Source organism: Silene latifolia, chromosome 3 (genome assembly GCF_048544455.1).
Source record: "Silene latifolia isolate original U9 population chromosome 3, ASM4854445v1, whole genome shotgun sequence".
Classification (NCBI taxonomy): Eukaryota; Viridiplantae; Streptophyta; class Magnoliopsida; order Caryophyllales; family Caryophyllaceae; genus Silene; species Silene latifolia.
This window is the reverse complement of record NC_133528.1, coordinates 128152559-128176963: the sequence shown is the minus strand read 5'-3', so window position 1 is coordinate 128176963 and position 24405 is coordinate 128152559. Positions and strand designations below refer to the sequence as shown.

At 35.5% G+C, this 24405-nt stretch overlaps 1 protein-coding gene and 1 pseudogene across 1 annotated transcript; both read left to right on the top strand.

Moving 5' to 3' along the window:
* The first annotated feature begins 8088 nt into the window (after nucleotides 1–8088).
* On the top strand, nucleotides 8089–8784 carry LOC141649661 (uncharacterized). Its single transcript, XM_074458345.1, has one exon. It carries the CDS (start codon nucleotides 8089–8091, stop codon nucleotides 8782–8784), a length of 696 nt encoding a protein of 231 aa, XP_074314446.1.
* Nucleotides 8785–11361: 2577 nt separating this feature from the next.
* LOC141649660 (uncharacterized) lies at nucleotides 11362–21180 on the top strand (annotated as a pseudogene).
* The last annotated feature ends 3225 nt before the right edge of the window (nucleotides 21181–24405 follow it).

Sequence of the window (24405 nt, the reverse complement as noted above, 5' to 3'; positions counted from 1 at the left end):
AAAATTATCCACATTAAAAGATTAACATAAGGTGTAATGATCCTATTATATATATGAGTCATCATTTGAATTTAAATATCAACCCAAAATCTTTTGATTCTCTGAAGTATACAGTTAAATTGATACAAGTGACCTTGATTTTCTTGATTCAATTATCTAATTATATTATACTTTAATCTAACAATTGAACACCGATAAGACTAACTAACAAATGTAACAATAAGTATGCATGATCTCCATAATTAATAGCGATTAATATTGATTAATTCAATTTAATGAGAATGATGATGTGGTGAACATACTACGTATTAATAGTAGAATTGTTCCACATCTGAAAATTACCATAAGGTGTGGTCATCCTATTATAAATAGTAGAATTGTCACACATCGAAAGATTAACATAAGGTGTGCTAATCCTATTATTATAAATAGTAGAATTGTCTCACATCCAGGGACGTAGCTATGTTATGGCCGAAATAAGCCGGGCCCGGGTAGGAAATTAAAATTTCCGAAAATTCACGTGGTACCCTCAAACTTCGTCATTTTGCACGTGGTACCCAACTTTTTAAGTTTGTGCACATGTTATCCTTGAGATTTGATTTTGAAGCACAACGTATCCTTTTTATCGTTTATAAAATTTTCAATTGAGCATAAATCATAGAATAAAAATCGGAATTGACTAATTTTTTTTTTTCAAATTGATTATCTCTTCGCGATCTATAGATTGATCAAACGAAAATGGTCATTCGGAAATCTAAGATCGAAAATATGGTTGATTTGAGATTTTCGTTTAAAAAAAACCCTATAAAATGTCAGTCGACAATTTTTTTTCTCAAATCATAGATTTTTTTTCTCAAATCATAGATCATTTTAGGAAAAAAAATTGTCCGATTCTGAATTCCGGTCTAGGAGTTATGCGCAATTGAGTTTTTTTATAGCGACAAAAATGGCATGTTGTACATGAAAATCAAACATGAAGGGTATCATGTACATAAACTTAAAAAGTTGGGTACCACGTGCAAAATGGCAAAATTCGAGGATACCACGTGAATTTTCCGTTAAAATTTTTAGCATTATAAAAGATGATCGGTAGTCGTACTATTAAATATTTTGCACTTAAAAACGTGCCTCTGACTACAATATGAAGCTTCCAGAGTAACGCTTAAAATTCGGCCCCACCTCTTATTCTATCCTGGCTACGTCCCTGCTCACATCGAAAGATTAACATAATGTGGGGTGATCCTATGATTATCAATATGATTCGTCCTTGGACTTTAAATATCAACCCAAAATCTTTTGATTCTCTTTAATATTGTCTTAGATATAGCTCTTATTAGAGTTTGTATTATTACCTCCACAATAATGAAATTTATTTGTATTATAGTTTTGATTTTGGTGGTTTCACAATTATATAATTATATATTGTTATATCATCTCCTTTTCTACTCAAATTTAGTAGTTTAGCAATAAGTTACTCCCTCTGTTTTTTTTTTAATTGTCATTCTCACTTTTCGAGACACTCACTTTTCTCTTCAATATCTCTCAAAATATATGACTAAATATGTTGAAATGTATACTCATATTAAAGCTCTATTCGTAAGGAATTTTATGGTGTAATTTTTATAATTTTCCGACCAATATATTTTTGTATAAATTGAATTCAAAGGCTCACCTCGTAAATTAAAAACATCAATTATTTAAAAACGGAGGAAGTATCTTTTTTTTAAAATTTTTAAGCTGAATTTTTAAATAACGAACATACATTAGTAGTATTCTTATTATATAAGAGACTTTAAAAGTAACGTTCATAATGTTAATTTTTCAAGTTTTAACATTTTTTTCATCTAGAGAGTCCTACCTTAAAAACAACTTAATATTTATAAGAAAAAAAATGTTAATTTTATACGTAAGAAAAAATTTGGATTTTAGATAAGATTAGTTTGTCAGCAATAAGATAAAAGTGCACAAATGTTACCTATATACGTGCGAAAAACTTTAGACTCTAGATAAGATTAGTTTGTTAGTATTTACTCATTATTAATCGGATTGGATGTTGAATGTACGAATATTAACATATAGTATTCGCTCATATGATTAAATATTAAATATAACTACTATTAGATATAATGAGTAGCAATTGTCCGTATTTTGGGATTCGTGTTGGATGTCGAGCTAGGTGTGAAAAATATGGTGTATTTATTAGTGTGTTATTTGTCCCAATTGAAAAATAATTGAGGTGTTGTAAATATACTACGTATAAATAGTAGATTTGTCCCACATTGAAAGATTAACATGCAAAAGGTATGGTGATCTTATGATTATAAATAGAAGTCATCTTTGAAACTTGGGAATCAACCCAAAATCTTTTGAGTCACTTAACTATTTTGAAAGAGAGCTCTTAAGAGTTTCAATTATTAACGGTTAAAATTAAAATTTAACAAACTATAATTTTGTTGTCGCTAAATTGTGTGTTTGCTTATAGTGGCCAAAAACGTAGACGGATTTATCTTTTACGCCTTTACGGTGGAATAATAGCAATAAGATGATCATAGGAGTATACATTACATGTGGTTTGTAAAAGAAAGAACATAAAAATGAACTCTATGTATCAATATTTAGAAGATTAATTATTATTATGTAAGACGGTCTTATTAATTGAACAAAAATATTTGAAATGACTAACTTATAAGAATGACATGTGTAAGTAATTGTCCATATTTGAAGGGTAGGTATATGGTTCAAACAAAATATATATACTCCCTCCGTCCCGGTCAATAGTTTACATTTGCTTTATTCTCCCTACCAAAATATAGCAAATGTAAACTATTCATTAATTTCACACCTGTCTTTGTATTAATTATAAGGGTTAGCGTCCCATTGACTTACACTTATGATGATTAGTACTTAATAAATTTTGCTAGAATTTGACATAACAAAGCTTTAGAAGCACTATTTAATGCTTAGAATCAAGTAAGTATCAAGAGACCATAAGGGATTAGGACATTTTATTTTTTTTAGAATTATGTGACACCCGGATTTGAACTTCGAAACACCTATCTTTATATTAATCATAAGTGCTATCAACGCGCCCCGATTGACTTACACTTATGATTATTAATATTTAATAAATTTTGCTAGAATTCGAGATAACAAAGATTTAGAGGCTACTTAATGCTTAGAATCAAGTACGTATCAAGAGATCATAAGGGATTAGGATATTTCATTTTTTTTAGAATTATATGACATCCGGATTTGAACTTCGAAACACATATTTGATAATGTTCTATAACTTAGTTTTAAAATAATCAAAGTCATTAACCTGTACAAAGTACGGGCTTCCAAACTAGTATAATTACTAATCATAAGCTTAAAATAAAACTATACTTAATATGAATATGGACTTCCTTGTTAAATAAATACTTTTTGCTAAAACATTTAAAAGAGACAAAAATATTTTTCAAAAGCAATTTGCAAAATATTTTAGTCGTGTATTATGTAAACTTGACATCTCAATGTTATAGTAGAAGAGCTATAACATTGAGCTCTTATATAAGCAATGTTATAGCTGTGAAGTTATAACTTTACCAATTTAAGAAGTGCACTCTAAAGTTACCATTACGAGATAGTCACCTACACTATTCTAATCTTCCTAGGAGATCTTCGAGTGTAGGCTACTTCATCATTCAAGCTTGATCAATCTTTAAATGAGCTTCACCTTCTCATGAATGCTTGAATAATTCTTTTACAACTTGAAATATCTTGATCCTTGATTGAGGGCTTGATCATAATATGTTATTGTATACTTCCATCACAATTCTTTAAGTTTTGCAAATAATAAGTCTAATATGAAAGGACTAAACAAACAATTACGCGCAACGAGTATATATAATATATAGCACTATTGACATCATCAAAACATAAACATATATATCTATATGGTTCAACAAATTCCCCCTTTTTGATGATGACAAGTCTCCTAAAATTGTGACTAAGTATATAGTTCCCCCTCAATATAATACCGTTATCTTTATAGATAAAGATCAACGCAAGATCAAACAATTAAATACAAGACCAAAACTTTAAGGACTTTAAGAGACAATTGGTCTTGACAAGGAGCAAGTTTAAGTAAATGCTTACCATGGTCGTTCTTCCCCCTCTTGACATCAACGAAAAGATAAGAACAAACATAGAATGACTAGAATAATATACGACGAGACAAGAGATAAGAACGGTTAAGAAGCATAGATAAACCGTAAATAACCATAAGTACTTACGGAAATAAAGTAGCATACAAACCAAAGAAACATGTTTAAGCCAAATGGGCCGAATGAAACAACATGTTTAAGAACTACCGGGCCATAACCACAAGTAGTATGCCAAAATGGGACGAATATGAAATATTTTAGAGAGGCAAAATACACCACATGAGAATAAAAGAAAACAAGGCAATGTAGAGGAAATGCGAAAATAGGGGAGGGGTAAGGCAAGGCTAAGTGTGACGGGTTTTGTAAGGATTAACATAGTCGGGACGAGTACGGAATTCCAAAGCATCAAGACGATCAAACGAACTCCGCACAAGAGTAGCTTGGGCATTGAGGCTTGTCTCGAAGTTAAGGACCTTCAAAGACAAGGCCTTTGTCGCCTCCAAAGTGATAGCTTGATCGGCCTTTATAGATTTCCCGTCTTTCACCAAGGCACCCCCTTGACTAGTAAGGAAGGAAAGACGATCACCATGTTGAAACACTTCCTCACGGATGGTCACCAAACCCCTTTCTAAACCCTCAAGCCTTTTATCGACCCCTTCTATCCAAGCATAAACCCGAGCCTCATCCAAACCGCCAACCGAAGACCGTGACTTCCCAACCCGAGACATAGCCTTAGCCAAGGCCGTGGTTTGCTCTTCTAATTTGGCCATAATAGACCCCACAAAAATATCCAATTTGGCTTCCATAGCCGCCATCCCAACCTCATTACCACTCTAATCAACACCCTTAGCGAAGACCAACTCGGGTCCTTCAAAACCGAGACCCATTAGCTTTATCACACGGTCACAAATACCGTCCTTAGCACTTACACCGTAGCTTTTTCGACTCACAACCCGTTTAATTTCTAACCTCAAAATCCACATACCATATGGGAGATCAAGAGTAGTGCAATGTTTTTCCTTGGTGATGGTTATGCTTGTTTGAACAATCCGGTTAAACACAAGACTAGCCAGGTTAACTTTCCGACCCTCTAACCACAAATACACAATAATAGCCTCATAACTCGATACCTTGTCCCGTCCTCCTCTTCTCGGAACAATTGTGTTCCACAAAAAGAACTTGATTTTGGCCAGAGAGGACGAACCACAATGTTGCTATTCTCGGATGCAACCTCATCAAAGTACCTCTTAATAACCAACTGTTGATCATCATTGACATTGGACCACTCTTGACTCGGATTTATATCGGTTTCATCATGAGGAACCTTAAAAGCAGAGCAAAAGTCGTCAATGGTGACACTGATGTCAACACCATTCACGACTGCATGCAACACATCCCCTCTAATTTTTACTGATGCAAAAAACTGGAACACAATTCTTTAAGCTTCCATCACAATTCTTTAAGCTTTGCAAATAATAAATAGAATTTGAAGGGACTAAACAAACAATTACGCGCAACGAGTATATATATATAATATAAAGCACTCTTGACATAATCAAAACATAAACATATATATCTATATGGTTCAACACGAGCCTTCTTTTCAGGATGGAGAATGAAACAATTGTCCCTGTTATGACTGGCCTTGTTGCAGTGATTGCACCAGCGCTGCTCAGTAGTTTTAGGCCTCTTTCCATCTCTCCTCCATACATTCCAAGCAGCCTGTCCTCCTTGATTTTCTTGCGAGCTAGCTTTATTCGAAAGAAAATACAATAACGAGAAAAATGAACAATTTATGAGATACCACACTATTATTTTACAGATCAATTTTACTCAGTTTTCGTGAATAATTTAGAGTATAATATTTTTTTTCTCATATCAAAATATAATGAAGTGAAATATGAAAAATTAATAAGGTATTAATTTAGCATTAATAATTAATATAAAAATAAAATTCTATAAATACCGCGCATTTATTGGGCAGAATCTATGCTCATTATAAACCAGATGATATAATAACTTAACTAAAACAACTTTGGCCAACCACCACATTGCCATAATTAATAAGGTCAACAAGATCTTCTTTTTGAATAGTTTTCGTAACCATTTTACATACTACATATTCAATTGGAAAAATTAACAGGAATAATCCATCCTATTGGGCGTCTTCCATTATTAGTCCATGTTATCTTTAATCCCACAATAAAACCAACTAATTAACATATCATTAAAGCTTAAACCAATTGGAAAGGCAACCTATACAACCGGTTAAAACCTTATCATTCTTTCATCTAACCTTTCATTTACCCAATCACTCCATCTTTTACTTCTTTACTTTTAACCTAATTCTGAAACACCATTAATCTACTTCATCTGCTTCCATCTCTTTCATCTCCTAGACGCCATTAATCTCTTCTATGCTTTCTTCTCCTTCATCTAGCTGAAGTTTTGATATTTGATTATGACTACGACACAGGTAATTCTTCCCATTTTCTGTCTTGATTTCAATTTGTATTATTTTTGTTATTGATTTTAATTTGTAATTGATCTTAATTTGTAACACAGCCTAAAGTGTTGAATTTTTTTGATGCTTGTTTTTTTGATTTGTTATTATTTAGGCAAATCCCTGGCAAACAGTTACTATGAAATTATTTTATGGAGGAACATTTAAAATGCTTGATTCGGGTGGTCTTGGTTATCTGGGTAGAATGAGTAGGACTGTTGGGGTTGAGAAAGATGAGTTTTGTTGGTTCACTTTGCTAGAAGAAGCTGAGAAATGTGATAAATTTAGGAGGAATGTAGACGGCATATACTTTTGGAATCCTAATGGCGGTTTTCAGAGGGCTCTAAATGATAAAGATGCTCAATTAATGTGTCAAATTGCTGAGAGTGATAGAGTAGTAAATGCCTATCTTGTTGTTGATGTTGATTTACCTAAGATAGCTGAGCTCATAGAGGAGTTAAGGCAACCACATGTAGTACATATTCCTTAAAAAATGGTCCCTAGGAGAAAGGTTCAAGTCAACAACAAGACTTCTGAAAAAAAGGGACCACAATATACTACTCACAAAAGCCCCATTCTCTGTGAAACCCTAATAACTCCCTCTATTAAAAGCCCCCAACTTGATACAGCCTCATCAAGCAGCATATTAAAACAACCCCAGAAAACTCCCACTAAAAAAATTCCCATAGCCACTCCCACAAGAACATCACCAAGGTTCTCACAGAAAAATAATGTTGAGGAAGCACCACTTGTAGCTGATTCAGCACCACTTGAGGATGATAATGAGGGCTGTTATGAGTTGAATAACATTACTATAGCTGATGCTTTCTCTTAATATGAGGCAGCAGCTGATTCAGCACCACCTATAGTTTGGAATGAAGAAAGTGATGATGATGAGGCTGATGATCCAGGGTATGACCCTGACAATGAAGAGGGCTTTGTTGATGATGAGGATGAGGATGAAGATCCTCAGTTAGAACAATTTAATGAAGAGGGCTTTGTTGATGGTGAGGATGGTCCAGATGGGGATCCTAATGAGGTGTTGGAGCAATTAATTGAGAATGACATTGCATCTGAGCAATCCTCAGATGATGATGAAGTAATTGAAGCTAGGAAAAAATTGAAAGATTGGAATGTTAAGGCTATAAAAGTTGCAAAACAACTCCAGTTAGAAGTTGAATCTAAGATATTAAGTGGCCAAGGTTCAGATCAACTTGCTTGGGCTGTGGTGGAGGGAGAGAACAATGATAGCTATCAATGGTTCTTTAAAGAACTTAAAAAATGCTTGGGTGAAGAAACTGGTGAAGGATGGACATTTATTTCTGATGAACACCAGTTAATTTGTCTTTCTTATATTCTGTATTTTTCATTTTGTCTTGCTTGTTAATGCTGCCTTCTTGATGGTGTCTTTTTTATTATGCTTTGTAGAGCATATTGACCATGGTGGCCAAGGAGTTTCCAAGGGCTGAGCACAGACATTGTGCTAGACACATTTTTGCAAATTGGCACAAGTCATTTAGAGGAGATGAAATGAAGATGATGTTTTGGGCTTGTGCAAAAGCTTACAATGAAGCTGACTTTAAGGATGGGCTAGATGCTATGAGGGAAGTGGATCCTAGGGCTGCTGATGCCTTCCTTGCATACAACCCAAATCTCTTTTGTAGAGCATTCATCAAGACTACTTCAAAAAATGATGTGATAGTTAATAACATGGCAGAGACATTCAATGCCTACATTATAAGTGCTCGTACAAAGCATATCATATATATGCTTGAGGAGATAAGGGTTGCTTTGATGCAAAGGTTGGTTAAGAAAAAGACAGAAATGGAGAAAAAATGTATCTTTGTCTGCCCTAGGGTACAAGAGAAGCTTGAGAAGGAGAAAGAGCTTGCTGCAATGTGCACACCTCTGCCATCAAGTGATATTGTCTACCAGGTAATGTATGGTACTGATAACCTGACTGTTAATTTACAGACTAGGGAATGCACTTGTAAAAAGTGGAATTTAACTGGTATCCCCTGTGCTCATGCAATTGCTGCAATATTTGACAAATATGAGAAAGCTGAGGACTATGTTGATGATTGTTACAAAAAGGAAACTTATCTGAGGATATATGGTTCATCAATAACTCCATGACCAGGTGAGAGGCACTGGCCTATTGTTCATCAACCCTTGAACCCCCCACAAATAAAGGTAGGTCCAGGCAAACCTAGGAAAAACAGAAGGAAGGATCCATTTGAAGATCCTAAAAAAAGTGGGAAGCTCACAAAGCATGGCCTAGAGATGACTTGTTCAGTATGTAAGTCTAGAACCCATAACAAGAGAAAGTGCCCTGACAAAGACAAGGCTATAGCCACTCCTCAACCACCTAAAAAAGGAAGGGGAAGACCTAGAGCTGCTCATAACAGACATCAGACTACTAATCCAGCTACTGATGCTCATCATCAAATGACTGCTCAGCCAACTAGGATAGGAAGAGGTGGCAGGGTTATTAATAGTGGTAGGGGTGGAAGAGGTGGAACATTAGGTGGCAGAGGTGGAGCAGCAGGTGGTAGAGGTGGAATTGGTGGCAGAGCAAGTGGTAGGGGAGGAGCAGTAGGTGGTAGAGATGGAAGAGGATGTGGCAGAGGTGGAATTGCTGGTAGAAGTGGAAGAGGTGGAAGGGTAAGTTATCAACTGAAATTATACTCCCTCCAATAAAATTTGTTGCAGAGGTCTAATTGATTGACATACTTTGATGATTTTGCAGGTACCACAAGGATTTGGCATCCTTTATGATGATCAAGGCAATTTTTTCACCAATGTAAGTTGATGTTGAAAACAGTCTGTCAAGTTATCCATTTATATGTCCATTTAACCAATAAATTCTCATCTTCACTTATATTTCCATTTACAGTTTCCTAGGACTGGGAGGATTTCCATTCAACAACATGAAACAACAACAAGTTACCCCTCAACTCAAGCTTCAGTGAACCAGAATGAGTGAAGACATGTAATAGTTGATTAAGATGTAATTTTTTGACTGTAAGGGAACCTGTTTATGTAATAGCATATTGTAGTACTGAATTGGTCCCTTTATTTTGATGTCAACAAACTCAACTGTAATGGCATTAATATAAGGTTGGAATTGTTACATTTCTTGCTAGTAATGCAAACAGAAGAACTACATCAATCCCTCTTTATCATCCAACATATTGCAAAAAAAATCTAAGAGAAAATTAGTCCTAGCAAAGCAACCTTCTCCCCCATAATGTGTTTTTTAACTTCAACTTTCAACTGCAAAACTTATTTCTTCAAATTCCCCTTCTTCATCTTCATTTTCTTCAGCTCGTCTTCAAGCCACTTCTGATGAAAATTGCTACCATCAGATGACCCCTCGTTTATCCATACAAAAAACCCGCACTTATTTTCCTACAACAGTTCAGGAATCAAGATTAGGGTTTTATTATTGCCTAAATCAAATTAGGGCCTCAATTTTTTTTTACCAAAATCAGATTAGGGTTTATATCAAATAGTAAAGGACATTCAAATCAATTCACTTACTGGCCATAAGGGACACCCATAGAACCTTCTCCCTTCATTTACTCCCTTCTTTGCAATCCGTATCACTGCGTTCATATTGTGATAGCATCTTACCTCTTTCGAGGTTGCAGAAGACCATGAATTAGAAGAGGATTCATATGCAGCTGCATATTTCATTGAGGAATTTGAGCAACTTTGTTTGATTAAAGATAGATTAAGGGAAAGAAAAGGGCTATGGAGAATGAAATTAATGGAGAAAAATAATGAATGGAGAATACGCAGGAATGTAAAGGAAAGGAAAGAAGAAGATAAATAAGAAAAATATGGGCCCCACTACTCTTTAACCGGGTACAACAAGTTACAAAGTGACCAAGTTTAGGCTTTAATGATATGTTAATTAGTTGGTTTTATTGTGGGATTAAAGATAACATGGACTAATAATGGAAGACGCCCAATAGGATGGATTATTCCTGTTAATTTTTCCTATTCAATTCGGGGCCGTTTGATTTAGTGCTTAGAAATAGAATGAATTAGAATGAGAAACTAAGTATGAGATTCCAATTCCATACATTTCAAAATATGTTTGAAGTATTAGAAAAATAAACCTAAAGGAATGAAGTTTGAATCCATATAATCAATTACATTCCAAACCCGACAACTAAACACCTCTAGTGTTTTTTTTTTGTTTTTTTTTTTTTGAGTAAATTAGATTTTACTCCCTTTTGAAATCAACTTTTTAAAAATTACTCCCTTTTAATTTTTTTTTTTGCTAAAATTACTCCCTTAAATTACAATTTTTGCTAAAATTGCTCCAAACACCAATTTAAGTGACTTATTTGTCTGTTTTTTTAACTTATTCTGTTTGTGGCTTAGCCAATCAATACTTTGAAATGTATAACTATGTAGACAAATGTAAGGGAGTTCAAAAATAGAGAAAATAAGTCACTTAAATTGAGAGTTTTGAAACAATTTTAGGAAAAAAAATGCAACTTAAGAGAGTAATTTTAGCAAAAATGCAACTTGAGGGAGTAACTTTAGCAAAAAATGCAACTTAAGGGAGTAATTTAAAAAAATAAATAAAAGAGAGTAATTTTAAAAAAGTTGATTTCAATTTTTTTTTTTTTTTTTTGATAAAACCCGAGAGGGTTACACAATACTTGTTCGATTCTTAGTACCCTCTTTAGATAAAGACCTCTCTGTGTTTACTTAGTTGCCGTCATCAATCATCATCAAAACAGAAACAAAAATGACAGTTTCCACTCTCAGGGCTCTCTTCAGGTAAAAGTAAAACCGTAAAAACCCTGCACACTCTTTGTTTTCTGTTGCTTATGTTTTTTTTATCATTTTCTGCAGAACTACTAAAGCTTGCCGCTTTGCAAACTCTTTTGTTATTATCAACCGTACCAACCAATTGCAGGTACCCTCTTCTTTTTTCATTTGATTGGTATGTTTGAGATTGGTTTTACTTTGTACCGACTGAATGCTTGATCCTGTGAGTAGGACTTGTTTAGAGTGACACAAATGTGATAAAAGGCTGTAATGCTGTCGCTGCTTGTACCCTGTCACCATTTGAATGCTTAGTTTTGCGAGTAGGACGTAATTCTGCTTGTACCCTGTCACCAATATGATTCAAGAATATTAAGTTTGCAGTTTTTCTTGCTCGTTTGTTTGGTATGCCCCCTTTTCCTTTTCTACTGGAGCCAAAGACTAACTCCTTGTTTGAATGGACATAGTTGGCGACAAGAAAGGGGGACAATTTCCCGTGCTTGGGTAGCAAGTCGGGTTGGACAGAAATGTAGGGATCCATTTTTCTTCATCCAAACCAAATCTAAACAGGAAACATAGTAGATATGTGGAAGGAAAACATCTTTATCGCTTTCAATTTTGGAGTATGATAGACTTAAGTAAAATGTCTCGTGTAACGGTTTGCCCTTGTCTGTATTTTGAAATAGAAGTTGGCCATTTTCATTATTGGGTCATCCATAGAGAATCTCTTTGTATTTTAAATTAACCACGAGGGTGAGATTCTGTATATCTGACCCCATTACCTCACATGAGCCAAAGCCTTTGATTCACTATTTCACTGGGGTAATGCTATCGTTCTATTTGATTGATATGCCAAAGGCTCCTTTGATATTGTTTGCGTCAAATTATAATATAAGAAACTACTCTTAGGTGTCTGTTTGGTTTATGGCACTCTTAGTTTTGTGTTTACATGACTACTTGATAAACAAAGCTTATTGGTTTGCCAACCTGGCTTTTGCGCAAAATATTTTCAGGGATACAAATGCTATCATAGCATAAATCGTATTAGTAAAGAAACGGTTCAAAAGGGTATTTTTGGTCGAATGGATTGGAACAAAAAGAGTAAGACAGGCACTCCAGTTTGGCGACAAATCAGTACCCAATATTGTCCAAGTAAAGGTAGGTACTACAGATTTATTGCTGCTAAAATTTCTGTTCTCTTCGGCTGATAGGAATCAAACAGTTGATTGTATCTGCAGAGATGTATCAATTGTGATTAAACTTAATGTATCCCGTAGATAACTATATGCTGAGCTATTATACTGCCAAAGATCTTAGTCACATATCACATCTTTGAATGAAGTCTTGAAGGACTCTCTGGTATTACTTATTCTAACTTGAGGTAATATCACATCTTTGATTGCAAGTAACAAAAACAGTGTTATATATGCACAAGTGATCTCTTTGTACGATATGCCCTGTAATTTCAAGGTATGTCATAGCACAAAGTAAAATTAGAGTTTGAGCACATAAATGTGGAGTACCTTTGTCATCCGTAGTTGTAGGTTATCAAAGTAGTAGAATATCTCAACAATATTTGTGAAAATTATTATTGTTGAAAATGGATATCTCATTAGCTACAGCTGCTCGAAGTAGGGCGCCTTATCTGCATATACAGCTTTGGTTTGTGACGCTAGCTAATTTCCCTTTTTTCGAGAATGTGTTACCTCAAGTTATCATATTGATAATATGGCATATTACCTTATTGTAGAACTGGGTCGATTTACCTTTTCTTTTCTTTTCTTTATGATCCAAATGGTAGTACTACAGTTGCAGAACTGCCTGTCATTATTTTTTTTCCACGAAATCATGGATTTACGAGTCTTTTGGAAATAATTTATGTGTTGTTAACATAGGTTAGGTTGTGTATATCCAATACCCCCTTACCCAGCCGTCAGTGGTAGGTTTCGAGACACTGGGGATCAGTTTTGCTGGGAGTCAATGGGAGGGTGGGGTCAGTTTGCGTTTTTGATACTGTAAATTGGACTATATTCTGATGCTCTATGATGTCTTTTTATTAAGCATTGTATCTGTGAATTTGCAGAATGTCCAGTGGAGGCTGCAGTTGCAGAGCCTGCAAATATTGCCAGCATTGAAAAAGGTGAATGAACATGAGGAGCACATTGTATCGATTGTAAGGGCTTTTGCTGATACAGATTTTTGTTTGCCCACACTGCTAGGTAAGATCAATACTGATGAAGCTGAAGCAACGGTGGTCAGCCCTAGTTCTACTTATATTAATGATGCACTGAAGGATTCTGAAGTTGCGTTTAGGGATTTTTCGACAGCTTGTGTTTCACAGAACGTTGTTGGAGGTCAAGATTCAGAGAAAATGACTTTATCCAAGAATAAGCATGCTGTTTCTGTTGAGGTAGGTTTGACTTGATTTTAGACTGAGAATAACAACTGTGATAGGAGTTCAATGGGAAATTCATAAGGAGGACAAAATCTGAAAAGGCCATGGTCTTGGAGACTTGGACAATAGCCTCGATATTTGTTACTCCGATTTGATTGCAATGTGTCAGAGGATGCGGATCTTGCAAACCTGATCACTCCATTAGACATACCTGAATTTGATTTAAAACTCGAATTGACCTAATCCGTTCTTGCTCAAATGTTTCCGGCCTCATAGAAATTATTCCTTTAAATAGCTCGATAACCAAAACCTGAAATGACTCAGCCCGTTCAAAGCAGACGTGGACCTACCCGAATGCACACGTAGGAGTAATGTCTCGAACCGCGAACTGACCCGGCCGTTTGCTAGGTCTAGTCGGACATGACGTGGTATCGGGGTGTCACATTTCATGTTTCAATCCAAAATGTAGTGCCATGTGGTGTTGTAGTGGAGTGTTGGATTTGCGACACTCAACCAAAGCGAAGTGTTATAGTAATATAGGAGACAATGCTTATGATGTACTCCCCTATTCTATGGAATTGCAACTTTTGCTTTTGACACAAATATTAAGGTTGTGGGAGGGAAGTGGGTCGCACCCAAAAATGTAAGGTCACTTTATACACAAAAACATGACTATTATAAATGTAGCAATTCGGCTGAATATGCCAAATAAGGAACTTGTTGCAATTCCACAGAATAAGGAGGGGTCTCTATGTGACTAAGGGATGGTCCTTCTGGTGAGCAAATCATTTGAGTAAATCTTACGCTTTTGATTGAAGGTTCCTCTTGTTTTGTTTTGCTAGTATGATATTATACCAGCTGTTATTAAGGTAAAGTGATTTGTCGGTGATTCTATTTGATGAAAAAAGGGTACTTTTTCTCGACCACGATGGTCTGCTTATGCTATCGGTATTGTCTACCTTGCTTTTTCCTTGATAGGTTCTCTTTATATGTTACATGTAGGTTCTTCTGTAATGCGGTTCATCAAGGGAAAAGAGTAATGAATTAAGCATTTTGGCATGTTGTTATTTGAAAAGAATGTCGATTGAAGGATTGAACCTTTGAACAAACACTAGATGTACTGTATATTTCTCTCATATTTCTTGCTTACTGATTTCAGCGGATCAACACTGAAAGGCATTGAGGGCATGGGGGTGAAAATATAATTTCCGCCACCTAAGACGGGGGATTCAATTGGTATAATTTTGGCACTTCATTTATTTCGAACTTGCCTGCCTTAGTTTTCTCAGTTCTGAGAACCTATTTTTTTGTATTTATGTATTTTATAGGAATAATCCAAACTATTGGTCGTCTTCTCAAAATAAACTAAACTTTATTTTAATCCACAATAAACCATATTATTGTGCCTCTTTTCTCACAATAGACTCGGGTTAATTTTGGCCTGTAAAAACCCGTTGGAAATGTATTGGGTCCTAGATTTTTTATTTAAACTAAACTTTTTTTATCCTCAGTCTCCATTTATAACTATTAACCACTCCACCACAACCACCACCGAACACCTTGCCACCCCTTCTACTTCCACCTCCATTTGCTGGCTACCATATTTCCCGGCCACCTTCTCACCCTCCCATCTTCAATGTTAACCAATGCCTCCTACCATCTCCCTCTCCCCCCTTCGACGCGCTGTCCATGGATCAAATTATTTTGGTGTGTCTCATCCCTTCATCTATAAATCCTAACTTCCTTACTTCTGGACTCACAACGATGCTTCGAGGGTGTTGAACCTGATGGTTTATAGGCTCGAGTCGGGTTGGTGAGAGACTGGAGTTCAAGCCCTGGTGGCTCTATTTGCTGGCCGCTGGAGATGTAAAAGTGTGTCATGGTAGTTGCACCACTTGGGCTAAAGGAGGCGTGAACCAAGATGGTTAGACGGTATTGGCGACAGAGGTTGATGTGTGGTGGCTGGGTCACATTTGGTGGTCGAGTTTAGTGCGCGTGAGATATAGACTTTGATGGCCCGTGAGTTGTGCGTCGGTGGTTGTGGGTGGATGGTGGCAGTTGTGGTGTTGGTGACATGGGGAAGGATAACATGTCAATTTTTAGAAGGAATGACCTATAAGTCAAGTAGCCGGTCATCTAGTCTATTGTGAGAGGAGGGTGCCTAAAGTCGGGTTATTTTGGAATTAAATGTAGTTGAGATTATTTTAAGAAGATGGACAATAGTTTGAAACCTATATTGGGTTTATGATCATAGGATGGATATGTGAGGCCTGCTAGGCATTCTTGAGCATTAATCCCTAAATGGCTCGCTATTAGTTTTGAAGTTGATGTTACTCCATTGAGGCACTGGGGTAATGTTGTTGTTGTCATATGATTTAAAACTCATATTTCATCTACGTTATCTCTGTCTTACTGATACTTATAGCAGTTTTGCATCTTGTGCGTTGTGGCCATGGCTGTGCTAGAAACCTGCCTTCTGATGATTCCCTTTTATTATTTTTCACTCATACCTGGCATGTCACTGTAAATAACTTGATTACCGTACCCATTACATAGTGATATATGCAATAATGCTAAAATATTTCAGCTTGCCTATCAACTCTACAAGGCTTGCGTACTGAGATGCTCTTTGTTGTGATATGTCATCTCTTGAGCTGATGATAATATTTTGTCGGGCAAAGATGTGATAATTGGAGTTTTCAACTCTCCATTAAATTGTTTGTTATTTCAGTAATTGAGGGTGATTCTATGGATGATATTGCCAAAGCTTCTCAGAAGATTCAATCCATAATTGATGAGGTTGGCTATTTTTCTGCACTGTGATATGCTTCATTTCTTCACTTTTAATTTCAAGAAATAGCTTTTTTGGATTTTCATTCGTTGATATTTTTCCTAGTTGCCCATGATAGCTAGAAAGAAAGTTTCTTTGTTTTGCCTCGTCTGACGGTAGTATGTTGAACAGTTCATATTCAAAGAAATCCAGTAGATTTCAGTTCAAACTTTAGGCAATTCGGCTGCAATCAGCTGTACATGTTTAGGTCATCCTTGGACAATTAACTAAGTGAACTTCTTAAAAGAAATATAATTAACCTAGTTTTCACCATGCAAAATCATGTGTATTAATAATAAATCTAAAGAGGGAACTCAGCTTTCTTTTTTTTTTTTTTTTTTTTGGGAAAAGTAAGCTTCTCATTAATAATTAAACTTCATGTCCCTTACAACATTCTATAAGGTAATTACCACATCACCTTATTTCTCACATATCATACTCACCCATTGCATAACACTCCTATTATTACTTACAAAGTTCATGCTAGTAAACCTCATCCTCACATCATTCTTCACTTGAGCTACTAGAACCTCAGGTCTAGTCAGAGATAATTCCAATCTGCTTTTGTTCCTACTCCACCAGATCTGTGTCAACAGGCTAGCTAGAATCATGGCAATCCCTATCTTCCTGCCACTGCTTCTATGCCTCCAATGGAGGCACTATTCAATGCAATGCTGTCCAGGGAGTTGTACAGCACACCATCTGCTTACTAAATCCCTGCACTTGCTACTGTTGATACATTTAAAGAACAAATGTTCATGATTTTCCTGTTCCAACCCGCACAAGTAGCATACATTAATCTGAATAATCTGCATTTTCTGCAACCTATCTTGTGTCAAAAGCCTTTCCTGAGCAATAAGCCAAATGAAAAACTTATGCCTGGGCACAATCCATCTCACTGTCATCATAGGAGCCCAGGAAACCTCTGGCTCAGCAGGTCGTAGGAAAAGATATCCCTGTTGAACTGTATATCCCCCTTCCAGTCTGTGAGTTCCATAAAAGAGTTGATGTAAGGCAGTCTTAACTTGGCAAATTTTACGCCAAGCCCAACTGCTATTAATGCTTGGTGTATAACTCTTCCAATCACTCCCATTAATATAGACTGAATGTACCCACTTCACCCATAAATGATCAGCTTTTGTTCTACCCACCAAACATATTTCCCTAAGGATGCAATATTCCAGTCTAAAAGCTTCTTCAACTCAGCTTTCTAATCTGTATAATCTGATATGAATGTTATGGATCTAGATATGAAGTGTTGCTTTTTTCCTTGCATGAAACTTCTGGTTTCTTATCCTGCATAATCTGAATCCACTAACAGTACATCCATATTGTTAACATGATATAAAAATGCTCCAGTTATGTAACCAAATTGGCGAATTCTATGCCACCATTATGTTATTTATCGTTATATAATGCCCAATTGAAAGGCGCTGATATTTTACTTTATTGTTATGTCTGTGACTCCGTGATCTATACTACCTATTGTCTTTCAAAAATCACAATTGGGAAACATGTATTTTGCAAATGGTGCATCTATTTGTGAAAGGAGAGGTTATATGAATCTATAAGCGTGAAGATTCTCTTAATCTATACTACCGCAAATTTCAGATCTTAAGAAGTGAAAGTGACCCTTAATTGGAAATATATTGAATTTGTGGCTTTTGTTGGCCGCAACCTGTTACATTATATTTACAAGGTCATGACATCATGATACAGGGATTCTACGGCCATTACCATGACCATTACTGCAGCCACGGCTGACCACAATTTTATATCATGAGTTGAATTTGGCTTCTTTGTGCTGTGGGTGACAGGCTGCTAAGTGTCCAGATATGACCTACTCTCACTTCATCTCACTTCCATTAGCTATACACCCTCAATTGGTCGATAAGGTCATCCGATTTCAGTCCAGCATACTCGGTTGTGATCCTAAAGATGTTAAAGGGACTATGGGACGTGTGGATGGGAATTCAAGAACAGGTGCTTCGGTTGATGCAGGCAAAGTTGATCAACCTGTGAAAGAAGATCTTGCTGTTGGTGTTAAACTGAAAAGCAAAGATGACATTATTCCTGTCGAAGTGGATATTCGTAACATACCTATTGTAAGCTATGTACCCAAAGCAACAAAGTCTACTACTTTATTTGGTACTCACTTTTTTGTAGTCTCACATAATTCTATTGTTCGTATTGATTTCAATATTAATATGTAATAGTAGTGTTCCAGAAAAGAATTGTTTTTGCTAACATCATCTCTATAATTTATTAATTTCCTTTGTACTCGTCTCCCTTTATTTACAAATTTACTTATTTGACATATTATTTCCCTTCCAGACCTAAGAATTGACGATTCTATATTCCATTATCCACAAACTATACATTTGCCCATTTTAATGCTGAAGTTGTGGAACAAAGAACGGATCAATGCAGCTGTGGAAGTCTTGTAGGTATCGTCTGTTGAATGCATGATCTCCCTTTCTTCGTAAGCTCTATAATATAACTCAATTGTTTATTTTCGTTGACAGGGTATCCACTCTAAAGTGAATGAAGTCTTGGACAATCGACCATTGTTTGTTAGGTTGAAGGGGTTGGTAAGGCTGTTTCCTGATTTTGAACATTGGGTCATAAGTTACTTTCCTTTAAATTTAGATGTAAACCGCCTTGAAGGAAGACAAATCACTACCCGGTGACACTTTTGTTGCCTTATGACAATGTGGGAATGGGGCTATATTCATTTTGTTCTTTAACTTTGATATCTTGGTTTTTGTACAATGATAAATTTTGAATGAATTTAACTGCAAAGATTCTGTTATCTTTTCAGGATTTGATAGGACGATCCGAGGAAAAAGCTAATGTTCTATATGTTCCTATTGAAGAAATCGGAGGCGAGGGTCGACTGACAAGTGCATGTCGTATCCTGTCAATATATAATCTTTTAATTTATTATTTTAATTGCTATTATATTAGTATAGACCCCTTGCAATACGTGCATGGTGCATGTATATATAACATTTTATTTTTAGTGTATTACTCCGTATTATTTATAGATTTTAAATTGACAACTCATTTATTTTTCACATTTTTCATCCTTTTATTTTGATTTGAGGAAAAAAATTTAAAGCCGTAAAAGATCATGGAGCAAGTATTTTCACAAATTTTTCTACCACGAAGCTAATGATATTACTGTATAAATTTTACTAGTAACATATTCCATTAGCCGCAACTTCTTATTATAAAAAATCAATGAACTTTTTATCATAAAATAAAAAAGAATTTTTTTTTATCATTAAAAAATGGAGATAAAATCTATACAGATTATGGACTATATAATTTATGGATACTTCATTGTGAAAGATTAAGCCCATTTAATGCACAACATTCTTTAGAATAGACTAAAATTATTAAGCCCAATTCTAAATTGTATGTTTAAGGTGGGAAATTTTGGAGTTTCTCCGAATCTTTTAGTATATAGGGGAATTTTATTATCGTATAAGTAATCTGAATTTTGTTTGGTGGAACGTCTGTAATACAACTAAAGCTGCTTTTAATAGTTCCTTAGCTTTCCTAGAAATTATCTCTGATGCATATGTGAAAGCTGGGTTAGTAGTCCTTGAGGAAGATCTTGAGCCAAAATTGAAGGTATATATATCATCACTGTAGGTTTCTGCTTTATTTTGTTTACCCTCGGCGTATCTTTATTTTTGTGTATATATATATAAATATATACTCCATTTGCCTTTCCGGGTCTTCGAGAGAACCTGATGAAAATCGTCCTACACTCGCATTAAGTTTCATGTATTCTCCATGCCCATGTATAATGGTGGCCCTACTCCCACAAGGCCACAACCATGGAAATCTTGTAGCAATACTGACTGCATGTTTCATGCTTTCTTGATATGCAGTTGCGTGCTACTCTGATGAATACAATATTTAGGCGTGGAAGGTTCGATCTTCAGACCCCAAATTCCTGAAAATTTGTAATTACTAAGTTTCAGCCTGTAAAGCCTTGTGAAATCACAAATGGACTGATTTTTTTAACCTGCACTGTGTACTACCAGGAAGAACAAAAGGTATGATAGCTTTGATGCAAGAGGCATACTCAAGCAGTTTGAGAAGGAAGAATGGGGCGAATATCACATCCGAGAAGCTCATCTTTCACAAAGATTGGTGTAAGATGATAACGGCTACTACCATTGTTGTGCCTCCATACCTTTTCCTGTGAATTCCCAAGTTCATGAAGATGGTGTCGAACCTGCACATGCCGAATTAGAAAAAACGCCAATGGCCAATAGTGCATGATCTCAATGGAACCGGGTTCAATCTGGCCAGTGTTAACCATTGCAGTTGATGTGTAGTCTTCTCGTATTTCTTTAGAGTACATCAGAATGTGACGTGAGAATCATGGTCACCGATCAAATGTAAGGGTTGATTTTAATCCCGTGATTAGTTGATTTACTGTGTAGGTTTTACACCAATCTTCGTGATAAAACTTTCTTTTTATCGCCCGAAAATTATTAATATTGCCCATTTTAAATTACTAAATTAGCCTTCTACACTTAACACACTTACGTAATTACCCTTCTAAAGTCAACACTCTATCATCAACAAATTATCACCTTACATTTACCCTGCTCCCCCACCGGACTGAATTTCTTAACCATTTGGCGAGACTGGAGACTGACGACAACCGACAACGATAACGACGACAATGACTATAACAACAACTAAGCTAAATTACTCTCGTTATTTTTAATTCATTACTTGAATAGTACGGATACTCCTCCTAACCAGTCGTCCGTGTCCAACACTGTCCTCAAATTGGACGTAAAAAAGAGGACCTCATCCTAAACTAACCCATAAGTCCATGATGAATTGGAAATGCAGGCCATGTATCCCATGGACATGAGTATTCTACACAAATTACGAAAAACACTCACTAAACAACCTCATCCACTTCTCCACTTAAATACGAGTAGAGATCACCTGTCCCACTTTTATGTCCCATCTTGTGTCTCATTCCCTTAAGATTTTGACACATCACACTTGAAATGATAAAAATGGTAATATTATGTCTCCTAATGCTAATGTATCATTAGGAGAAAAGTAATAAGACACAAGATGAGACATAAAATAGGACAGAGGATCTGCTCTGCTTAAATACTCCGTAATAACAGCTTCATCACGATTCACCGGCACCTACCCTCTATAGGAAATATCGCCATCATCGAGCGTGCGCATCACTTGCTATATAGTCGAGTTTTGTCTGTAACTGATAAGATTATAGGGGGGGAAGAGAATTGCATAAGGGAATCGTATTATTGATACTTGTCGTTCTAGTGATTACAATACAATGGATTTATAGTAGCTAGTAAGCAACCCTAATACTCTAAACCCTAGACGATAGCCGTCGTCTCGATAATACTTAATTATTCTCCTCGGTACATTCTAGAATACGATAACATCCCCCTCAAACTCATGGTAATTTGTAAAATTTCCATGAGTTTGCACTAACTAGGAATATCGGTATTCTAGAATGTACCAAGGAGAATAAATAAGTATTATCGAGGCGACGGCTATCGTCTAGGGTTTAGAGTATTAGGGTTGCTTACTAGCGACTATAAATCCATTGTATTGTAATCACTAGAACGACAAGTATCAATAATACGATTCCCTTATGCAATTCTCTTCCCTCCTATAATCTTATCATGGTATCAGAGCCTTTTGCTCTTGAGGCCTAAATAAATTCCGCTGCCCTGCCGGTGGGTGTTTAACCTAGCCCACCGGCGGGATTTTCTCCATTGATCTAGTAATAAATAATAGTTTAATTTTAATTTTCATTAAAAAAAAAAAAAGAAAAATAAGAAGTTTGCCGTGAGATATCATGGCCAAGAAGCTATTTTCAATCCCCTAATTTCTACCTGACGAGCAGAGTCAGTTGCCTATGGATTTGCAATTTTAATGATCTTGTCTAATTCCCTCATTCTCTTGTTGAATAGAAAAAAAAAACATATTTGTTGTTTTTTTGAATCTTTAAAATCTTCAGTTTCTCGTTCAAGGTGGTACAAATTTACTGGCGAGTTACGCAATTTTAATCACCATGATGGTGGTTCAAATCTAGTTGGAGTTCGAAAAACTTAGCGTTCTCCAAACTTTACAATTAACGGATACTTTTCCGTCTTACTGAAATTTGTTTAGGTCCGATTAGTGTTCCTAACAAATTATTTGATATTCGACAAATTCGAAAAACTTAACGTTCTTGTTCGAAGAAATTTTCTTCTGAAGAGTTTATACTCGTTTATCTTGCCAACCTTGCGGAAATGAAGATGGAGAAGTTGACGAAGAAGTATTTTTCTTATGTTTTTCTTGTATTTCTCCAATCGTAAAGTTCGTACTACGTACTGCCTTTACGATTGCGGGAGGGTATTAGAATATTAGGCCCATTAGGGTTAGGTTACAAGATATGGCGGCTACCGTATAGGGTTTAGGATATTGTGATTTATTATATATATCCTCCTTGTATTCTGATCGATCAGTCAATCACAAATCAATAATACAATTATCATTTATGTTCTTCTCCCTCCTTGTGAATCTTATCAGTAACCCTATATCCAGCCACCACGCCCAACACTACTACAACCTAATTATCAGCGACAGCGCAACATGCACTCACCATCACAATCTCCACCATCATAATCAGATTATGTTAATTGAGATTTATATCAACCAAGGTCAATAAAGATTTGACGCTTCAAGAATTTGAACTACAAACATCCTCATCATCTAAATGCTCCTATAAAAAGAATTGATATTGATTGTAAGTATATGGTAGAATTATTTTATTTTATGGCGCATGGTTTTTTTTTGTTAAATGAAAAGATTACCAACTACTCTGTATGTTATAGACTTAGTTATAGCATGAGCAATCCTATTTAGGTTCCTAGGGCAGTGACTAAGAGAAAAACAGTGAAAGGATAAAACAATCGTAGTAATACAACGAATGGTCGATTTTGCATCTTGACTTGCTTCCACAAAAACCATTAACCCGTAGGACCAGATTCAAACAGTCGGAAGCTACGTCCAAATGCCGAAAACCCTGTGAAGTAGCATCCAGAATAGCAGCATGAAATTTTGGAATTTACAAATATCGTAACTCTGAGAACGATATAAAATACTCCCTCCAATTTCATTTATTGTTCCCCTTTCCCTTTCCATCCATTTTTCTTATTGTTCTCTCTTTCCTTTTTTGGACAGCTTTGTGTGGTCCAAAATCAATTTGATGTGGGGTCATGTGTATTGTGTGGTCCAAATTAATTCCCTTATTTCACATATCAAAAAGAAAAGGGAACAATAAATAAAATTGGAGGGAGTAGGTTTTTACAGTAACTTTTTTTATATTCAGATTAATTGAAGACTTGGAGTGTAAACTAGAAGATCATATAATTTAAAACTTGCCTGAATTACGAAAAATGGGTAAACTACTTTAAAGAGAATCCCGAAAAAATTAATTTATATGTTTCCATTGAATTATACATACTCAATCACAATTTTGAAAGGTTTTATAAAATCAATAAAAGATTATTTCCTTCCTAAAAAATGTAACGTGTGTTGTTTAAAAAACTGGATTAGCGGAAAATATGATCACTAATTTATATCCCATTATTCATACGTAGTTTATAATCTAAAAAAAGGTCCAATTATAAGAAATATTAATTAGGCGAGAAAACTAAGAGAATCACTTATTCTC

Bases quoted from the DNA above. Each gene is read 5' to 3' on its own strand.
- LOC141649661 (XM_074458345.1), top strand. From the start codon at position 8,089: ATGGTGGCCAAGGAGTTTCCAAGGGCTGAGCACAGACATTGTGCTAGA.